The sequence below is a fragment of the Equus quagga genome, chromosome 5, assembly GCF_021613505.1.
Source record: "Equus quagga isolate Etosha38 chromosome 5, UCLA_HA_Equagga_1.0, whole genome shotgun sequence".
Lineage (NCBI taxonomy): Eukaryota > Metazoa > Chordata > Mammalia > Perissodactyla > Equidae > Equus > Equus quagga.
The window spans coordinates 15730722-15739687 of NC_060271.1; the positions used below are offsets into that span (position 1 = coordinate 15730722).

At 61.5% G+C, this 8966-nt stretch overlaps 1 protein-coding gene across 4 annotated transcripts; it reads left to right on the top strand.

Annotated features, from left to right (window-relative positions):
• Positions 1–1110: 1110 nt before the first annotated feature.
• On the top strand, positions 1111–7737 carry CLDN19 (claudin 19). 4 transcript variants are annotated; one of them, XM_046660350.1, is made up of 6 exons: positions 1111–1776; positions 2980–3144; positions 3244–3328; positions 5126–5278; positions 5420–5508; positions 6048–7737. In XM_046660350.1, the coding sequence occupies exons 1-6, from the start codon at positions 1554–1556 to the stop codon at positions 6221–6223; spliced, it is 891 nt and encodes a 296-aa protein (XP_046516306.1). In that variant the 5' UTR covers positions 1111–1553; the 3' UTR covers positions 6224–7737. The 4 variants fall into 4 exon arrangements, 3 of the variants coding, with proteins under 3 accessions (XP_046516306.1, XP_046516305.1, XP_046516307.1); XM_046660349.1 differs by having other exon boundaries at positions 1114–1776; positions 5420–6180; XM_046660351.1 differs by lacking the exon at positions 5420–5508 and having other exon boundaries at positions 1118–1776.
• The last annotated feature ends 1229 nt before the right edge of the window (positions 7738–8966 follow it).

Below are 8966 nucleotides of genomic sequence, written 5' to 3' on the forward strand. Positions count from 1 at the left end.
GCTGCAGGGGGGCCCAGCGTTCACAAGTGGAAGCCAGAAGTGGACACCCCTGACCCCTCAGGGTGGACCACTCCCCCCTCCTCCCCAGCCCCCTCCTCCTAGCTGGAGTTGCAGGCCATACCAGGGGCCCACGCCTTGGGCGGGCACACAGGGCGGCCATTGTCCGTGCAGTGCCTGGCACCCTCTCGTTTGCATAGCCACGTGAAGAATGTGAGGGAGCAGGCTGCCGACAGACCCCTGCAAAGGGGAGCCAGGCTGCGGGGGAGGAAGCAGGCTGGGGTCGCAGCAGCAGGACCCCGCTTTCCCCCAGTGCCGTCCAGGACAGGCGGGTGGGCCTCTGGGGATGGCGGGGATGGCTGGGGGGCTGGCGGGAGTGGGAGCACGGTTGTGACATTCCCCCTGCACCCACGCCAGGCAGAGCCCATGGGGCCAAACTGAACGTGAGGAGATTGCTAATGAGGTCGAGGAGAGTTAAACATTCCCCTGCTCCAGAGGGCTGAGCTGGGATGGGGGTTGGTGCTGGAAGGGCAGCCTGAACCCCAGGAATGCACAGAAGCCGCAGCTCCCCCGCCAGGCTGTTCTGGAACTGGGGGCCGGGGCCCGGTGCCTCAGGCCCCAGCAGGAGCTGCTAAACCAGCCAGCAAGGGGATTAACGGGGCTGAGCAGTCTGCCTTCCTTCGGGCTGCTGCCAGAAGGTCGGTGCTGTCTCCCACCTCCCTGCCAGGTTCCTTGCTGGCTGGCCGCCAGCTCTGTCCAGCCTTGATGGGGTCCCTCTTCTGCCCCAATCAGATCTCAAACAGACCCCACTGTGCATATTTCCCTGGTCTGGCTTCCTCTGTTTTTGCTATACACGGCCTCCGGGGTACCCAGGAACCCCTGTCCCCAACAGCCCCTCCCCAGCCCAGTCTCTTTATATCTGGCCTCAGACCCCTAGCCAAAAAGTTCTGCCTGGTGTCCAACTCTAGTATTACCTCCTGCAAACTGGAACTCAATTTCTTTTGCGTCCTACAGTCGGAGGACAGAAAACCCGAAGGGTCATATCAGCCAAGTAAGGAAAAAGTCCATCATCTCAGGCCTGGGGCTTGGGGTAGGAAGCAGGAGAATTTTAGGGCACTTTCATCAGGTTTCTAAAGGGGTTTCCCTGGGCCGAAAGGCCCTGAGGGCAGGCAGGGTCACTCCTCCCAGCCCCTCCCTTCTCTATCCCTGGAGCTGAGCAGGCGCAGGGTACCCACCTGGGCCGTGGCCCCGCCCCCCACCCCCAGGGGGCTGGGCATGAGCTTTGCTGGGGACCCTGCCCTGGCTTAGGCAGCCGGCGCTGTGGGCGGGCCCTGGCCTTTCCAGCCCCTGGGCCTCCCCCTGCATTCTAGAGCCGGAGCCGCTGCCTTCGCCGCTGCCGCTGCTGCGCCACCGCCACCTCTCCTTCTCAGCCTCTGACCGCCCACTGCACCCCCACCCCCAGGCCAGCTGCTCCTCTCACCTGGCCATGACCCCAGCCCCCCAGGGCCCCTGACCCAGCCCTGAGCCCTGGGACCCCCGGCCCCCTCCCCTGGGCCATGGCCAACTCGGGCCTCCAGCTCCTGGGCTACTTCCTGGCCCTGGGGGGCTGGGTGGGCATCATCGCCAGCACAGCCCTCCCGCAGTGGAAGCAGTCCTCCTACGCGGGCGACGCCATCATCACGGCCGTGGGCCTCTACGAAGGGCTCTGGATGTCCTGTGCCTCCCAGAGCACCGGTCAGGTGCAGTGCAAGCTCTACGACTCCCTGCTCGCCCTGGAAGGTAGGCCTCGTGCCAGCCGGGCCGGGGGCGGGACGTGGGGGAGGGGGCGGTCCGGAGCCAGCCTTCCTGCGGTCGTCGCCATCTGCCCTGGGCTCCACACGACAGCCCCCTGCCCCCTGTGCACTTTTGAAAATCCAGGCCAGCCTGGTGCCCAGCGGGGGCAAGGGCTCTAGGTCCTGGCAGCCGTGGGTCCAGATCTCAGCTCTGCCGCTGTAACCTTGAAGGAGCCACTACCCCTGTCTGTGTTCTGATGTCCTGGTCTGTAAAGGGGCACGATGACTCTATGGGACTGTGGGAGGCCCAGATGCGTGCCTGGCGCTCAAAAAGGCTCAGGCAAGACCTCTCCCTCTGCTTGCCCTGTACCCTGTATGCCCAGATGCTGTGCGCATGCAGCGACGTGCCCATCCTGCTGCCTAGGCAAGTATGCCCACACTCGGTGCACCTACAAACATGCACACACACACTCATGTGCACGCACAAGTGCTCAAGCAGGCAGGCCCCTCTCCTTCTCCTCCTGGGGTGTGGAGTTGAACCTGACAAGTTGGCTGGTAAGCAGGCCCCACTGCAGCTCTCTCCCTGGCTCGGAGCTGACCCACGGGCCTGAGGCGGGCTGCTGCCGCACAGCCCCCACAGCGCCAGTCCAAACAGGTCATCTGGCCTCTCTCAGGGACTCAGGAACCCACAGAGCATCAGGCATATGGCTGCTGAGGGTGACTCAAAGGGCAGAGGGGAAGGCAACCAGAGTCCAGAATGGCCCATGGGGAGGTGTCCCTGCCCGAGGGCCAACCTGGGCTGAGCTGGGCCTCAGACACTTTCAACTCCTCCTTCTGCTGAATCTGAAAGGCCCCAGGAGGAGCCGCCCCCAGTGCTTGGGAGGGGGGCAGCCCAAAAGGGAGTCCCCCGTCTGTCCTTGTTCTCCGCCCCCCAACCTTCCCAGGCCAGAAAGCAGCAGATGAGAGAACTCAAACTACCCATCACCGTCACCGCACACCACCCGCAAGAGCCAGCAAGGGGGAGTGAACAGTGGGGTTAAGCGAGAAGCTCAGCCCACACCCTGTCCTCACACCTTGTTGTCACTTGTGTCCTCACTATCCCCTCACATCTGCAGCCCAGGAGGAGCCTCCAGCTCCAGCCCCTCCCATCTGGGCTCCTCCCACCACCCACTTCTCCCACCACTGGCTCAGTCCCCCCCACCTCGCCCAGGTCACATCCAGTCAGCGCGAGCCCTGATGGTGGTGGCCGTGCTCCTGGGCTTCGTCGGCATGGTCCTTAGCGTCATTGGCATGAAGTGCACCCGGGTCGGAGACAGCAACCCCATCGCCAAGGGCCGCATCGCCATCTCCGGGGGAGCCCTCTTCCTCCTGGCAGGTGAGTGCCCCTGGCTCCTTCTCCACCATCTTGGCCATGGCAGGTGGCCCCACCCTGAGTGGCCAGAGCAGGGCTGAGCATCCTCTCCTTGGTCCTTAGGCCTCTGCACTTTAACGGCCGTCTCGTGGTATGCCACCCTGGTGACCCAGGAGTTCTTCAACCCAAGCACACCTGTCAATGCCAGGTGAGTGCCAGGGCATGGCTTGCGAAGGGACGGGCAGGGCCTCCCAATCCACCTCCTCTGGGGCCACTGGCCTTTGTCCAGAGGGGCAGTTGGAGGGTGAAATAAGGGACAGGGCCCGAGTGCTGTCACGGAGCGGCCCTCTGGAGGGGGAGCCAGGCAAGGTGTGGCCAGGCCCTCCAAAGGGGCAGGAGGCCTGTGGAGGACACCCCAGGAGCAGCGGGCACCCGCAGAGAGCTAAGCACCCTGGCTCTGGGTTTAAATCCCGGCTCTGCCAGTGCTGGCTGAGTGATGGGCAAGTTCCTCCATCTTTCTGCACCTGGGTTCCCCCCCGTAACACGGAGTCAGGACCCAAGGAACCAGCTCACGTGTCATCCTGACGGTTCAGTGGGATGGTGCAGCTCAGGGATTTGGCACGGTGCCTGTGCCCTGGAGAGCGCTCAGCAAACCCGAGCTGTTATCCTGCAGGAGGAGCAGTTACTTTGGGTGGGGCATTGGGGGGATGAGGATGGAGAAGTGATAACAGCAGATCAGATGGTGGTGGGCCTTGTGGCACAAGAAGGTTTTGTTCCCTATCCTGGGGGGGAAGGCAGCAGACAATCCCTCCGCTGTGATGTGCAGAGTGGCGGGGAGGGGGCAGGATCAGTAAGGCGCTGTTGCAGAGGTCTGAGCAGAGGGCCTGGGGCAGGGGGACCAGCCGTGGAGAGTAGCTTCAGAGAGATTGAAGAGCTCGAATGGTCAGGACTTGTAAGGCCGAGGGTGTGGGGGTTGAATAGGGGGCTCTCTGGAACTCCTGAGCCCATCCTGGCTCCTCCCTCCCCTCTCAGCTCTGCCCAGAGCAGAGAATGGGACAGTCTCAAGCCCAGACATCCCGACAGACCTTGAGACCTGGGGTGGAGAGAGGATGAGAAAAGATGCCTGGGCTGTCACAGTTGGGAGGGCTCCCTGGAGGAGGCAGAGGTGTGGAGTGGGGAGGAAAAGGAGACCTCAGGCATGAGGCTCGTTCCCTGGAGCTGGCAGCTCTAGCTATGCAGACCTGCCAAGCGAGAGGTGGCTCAGCACAGAGATGGCAGGCCGGCACACGTCCCTTCTGGGCTCCCCAAAGCTGCCTGGGTTGCAGGCCCTGTGCTGGCGCCTGGGGACGTGGATGAATCTGGTGCTGTCTGCCCTCAGGCGCTCCCCAGGGAGCCGAACAAGTAAGGGACTGAAGGGCCACCCAGTAAGTGAGAGCAAGGCGGGCCACACAGAGGGCACAGGGAAAGCCCCCACGAGGAGGTGGCATCTGATCTGGGCCCTGAAGGCAACGGAGCACAGGAGGCGCAGAAGGGGGCATTTCCAGGAGGGCATGCCTCATGCAAAGGCACAGAGGTGGGGAGGCCCGGGGCACTGCAAAAGGTGCTGGGCTGCCCAGTGGGGCCTGTAAGTGGAGAGCCCAGGGAGGCAGCCAGAGCCCCAGCTGGGAGTTCTGTGGGCCAGACGGTGACTGAGAGAAAGAGATGGCGGGACTGCCCTGCTCCTCCTCCACAAGACCTGGTGGATACTCCCTCTACTGGCAGGAACAGGCCCACCTTGGGCCTGGGTCACCCTGCGTGGTGTTGATACACTGGGGTGGGGGCAGGAGGAAGGATGGGCATTCACCCCAACTTATCCGGAGAGACTGAGGAGGCTGGGAAGGCCCCCATCCTAGCACCCCACCCCCTGCCCGTCCCCTGCCGGGCCGAGGCTCTGGAGCCCCTGGGGAGGGCTGAAGCGCGGCCTGGTGGCAGCCACACCTGATGGCGTCCTCCCAACCCCTTGCAGGTATGAGTTTGGCCCAGCCCTGTTTGTGGGCTGGGCCTCTGCCGGCCTGGCCATGCTGGGGGGCTCCTTCCTCTGCTGCACGTGCCCGGAGCCCGAGAGATCCAACAACAGCCCACAGCCCTACCGGCCCGGCCCCTCAGCTGCGGCCCGAGAGTACGTCTGAGCCCCTGCCCGTGCCCAGCGGCCTCCCGCCCAGCACTCCACCAGCCCTGCAGCACTCTGGGCAGGGCCAGTAGGGCACAGAGTGTCTCCCAAGCTCCGTCTAGGGCTCTGAGCACCTTGTCCCCAACACAGGCACCCAACCTGCACTCTGAGACCCAGACCCAGACACTCAGAGAGAGGCCGGATGCAGCATCCCGCCCACAGGGGCAGGACAACTCCAGGTACAGGCGCGGGCCTGTCCACACACCAGCCCGGGTGCCGGCCCTCTCCCCAGCCGCCTAGTCACTCACCAGGGGGTTCCAGGAGTGTCTACTCTGTGCTGGGCCCTGGGGACGCAGCAGGAAAGATGGACTGTGGTGCCCAGTGCCCTGGGGAGGCCAGAGCCCTCCATCCCCCACCCCACCCCGGGCCCACGGGCTCCCACAGCAACCCCATAAAGGAGGCAGTGCCAGGATGAGGAATGTCCCTATGTTATAGAAAGGAAACAGGTTCAGAGAGACCAAGAGGCTTGGCCCCGTTTTCTCTGAGTCCAGCTCTCGGGCTCTTCCAGTATGCCCAGTGCTGTGTGGACACCCACACAGATGGCTGGGCCAGACCATGTCACCCCTGCCCCCGGGAACAGGCCCCAGGCAGGGCTGCTGTGAGGGCCCAGGTCTGACCATGCTGGCCAGTCCCTGTGTCTGGGCCTGAACCCCACAGCCCTTGCCTCCCCACACTGTGGCTCCCTCAACTAACCAGCTCTCTCTCTTTTGACTTTCAGACCAGTTGTTAAATTGTCCGCCTCCGTCAAGGGCCCCCTGGGTGTGTAATGTCCAGGTCCCCAGCCTGGCTCTGTCCCCCTGCTCACCTAGACTATGTGTTTGGTATTTTTTCAAAAGAGAAGTGAACATCCAGCCCCAAGTGTGGTGTCATTTGGTCTGTCCCCAGCATGGCTAGGTTGGGGGCTGGCTCAGAGAGGTCAGCACTGGTCCCTGGGGTCCTTGGGCATAAAGCTTGGGTGACAGAGGTCCAGGGTGGGATACACAGAATACCCAAGGCTGATCAGGAAAGAATTCAGGGCCCCTGCCCCCTGCCCAGCCTGGCTTTGGGCCTGACACCAGGCTCTCCTTGAAGGGAGACCCCACCTGAGGACTGGCCCTGTCTGAACAGAGACACAGCCCGCCCCTGTTACTCTGCCTCCCTGGGAGGCCCTGCAGCCAGGTGCTGGGGATCAGAGCCAGCGTGAGGGGACACTGGAGGAGCTCGCCAAGTGGAGAGAGACCAGGGGAAGGACGTTAGGGCCTTTCAGGCTTTGGGATTATCCTGAGCAAGGTTGGAAGCCCCCAGCTCTGCTCCCACAGCAATGCTGCCCCTTTCTCCCACCCCTCTTCTTGCTGTCCAGTCTGCTGAGGTCCTGCTGCATCCCTGCCCTGGAACCAAAGGAGGGAGGGGGCGGCCTGAGGCTGCCTGAGACTGTTGCTGGAGCTCCATCCTCACCCAGAGGTGCAGTCAGAGCTGCAAGGGCTTTTGGTCCTGAAGTATGGGTACCACCCCCTTAGTTTAGAAGCTGGAGATGCCCTCAGAGGAATGTAGGGAACTTAACCGGATCAGCCCTGCCCCTCATGCTCAGGCCTCTCCCACCCCACCTCTCCTCCCTGGACCCTGAGTCTCTCTCTGGCCACTGCCCCCTCTCGCTTCCATCTGGAAAGAGCTATTTATAACCACCCCTTGACTTCCCCATGGCCGCCTCAGCCAGCTCTGTTCTGGCTTCCTCCACCACCTGTCTCGTGATCACATCTCCCACCAAGTCACCAAATCCCAAGGACACAGCTCAACCTTCTCCCTGGAGCTCGACTCTGAGAGGTGAAGTAAGGCAAGATGACTGTCGCCCATGCTCCGACCAAGGTTGGGGACGGGAGGAGAGAAGCGATCAGTGGAGCTGCTGTGGGATTGTCCGCACAGTGACCTGGGCCTGCCAGCTGCAGCGCGTCCACGGGGGCGCCTCAGGAGCAGCCATTTCATGCAGCCCATCCAGCCTCTGGCCAGAGGAGGTGGGCACCTGACCCTAAATGGGTTCACCAGAGTCCTGCCCCTCAAATGATGAATGAGAACTACAAAAGAGTCGCTTGGGGTGCCCGAGCTATAACACAGCGGTTCTCAGCCCTGGGTGGGTGTCTGAGTCACTTGGAGAGCTGAGGCCCAGCCTCCCTCCCTGGACATCCCAGCTTAATTGGCCTGGGGTGGACCTGGGTATCTGGGTCCAGGCAGCCCCCAAGGGCAGCGAGGTGTGGTCAGCACTGAGGGCACTTCTGTGGGGCCTAAAGCTCAGGGCTGTGAGGGTCTCAGGGGAGAAAGGCGTCTCCAAGAAGAGGCGAGGAGAGGAAAGGCCTGTCTCCTTGTGCCCTTCCTGAGACCAGGCTGTTCTGAGAGATTCCCACATCCTCCCAATAAACAGATCCCATGCCGCTGAAGCAATTCTGAGTTTGATTTCTGTCGCACGCAGCCAAAAGAGCCATGACTGACACTGAATTTGGAACCTGGGAACTGAGTGAGGGTTCCTGGCACAGGTGCCGCTGAGCAGGGTGGGATGTGGGGCCCAGAGGCTCCCTGTCCCAGGCTGGGGACTTGGCAATGCTCTCTCTGGTCATGAGGCAGTTGGCCTGGAAACCGTGTGTTGTCTCTTGAGGCTCAGGGTCCTCCATAGGCTTGGGTCTTGATGGGAAGATGTTGGTGCCGGTGGCTTCTTGGTTTCAGGGACAGGCTGCGGGAGAGGCGAGCTCCACGCCAGCGGGCGGGCCTGACGGCAGGGCGGGAACAAGCTTCAGTCTGATCCTTGTGAAGGGAAGCAGGGATGGCTGGGGAGTCGAGAGGGCAGTCAGATAAGCACATACAACCTGATGAAGACACTGGTAAACGACGCAGCGGGATCCTGGCAATGGGAAGGAGATGTCTGGGAGAAGTTAGAGGAGTTTGTGAAGCCTAGTCCCCCAGGCCTCTCCTGAAGCAACCTCTCTCCAGTATCCACGTCAGGTTTGCCTGGACTGCCAGCCGGTGGCAGAGCCAACTTTCCTGGCCTCCTGAGTGGGCTCCTGTTTACTGTCCCAGCCCCAAGGCTAAAGGATTGGGAGGAGACCCAGGAAGTGGGGCTCACACTCAAAGGGCATGATCCTAAAGCTTTTGCTATTATTAGCAGAGCTCTCAGACTGAAATTGGCAGGGCATGGAACACGGTTTTAGGAGGAATATCCCTGTGTGCTCAACCCCTAAAGAAAGCCGCAGACCCAGGGAACATGGCCAGAGAAGGTGTTCAGCGAAAGGGAGGGACCCGGGCACTGGCGTAGCTGACCAGGACTCACCTGCTGCCTGGGAAGACGCTGGAAAACCACGCGTCTGAGAACAGGGATATGGATGCATGTCAGACGATGGCAATGAGTTAGTGTTAATTTTGTGTTGTATGCATTGCTAATTGCATGTGGTAATGACACTGGTCTTTTCTTTTTTTAATCCTCGTCTGGTAGAGGAGCACAGTGAAATGATATAATGGCTGGATTTGCTTTAAAATACTCTAGCAACACAGAGGTCAAGGGCAGAGGAAGTTATAAGACTGATAAATGCCAGTGGTACTTCGGGGTCACTCTACTCTGTTTGTGTGTATGTTTGCAAATGAAAAAAAAAAGGGCTAAAAATCCATCTAAGCTTTG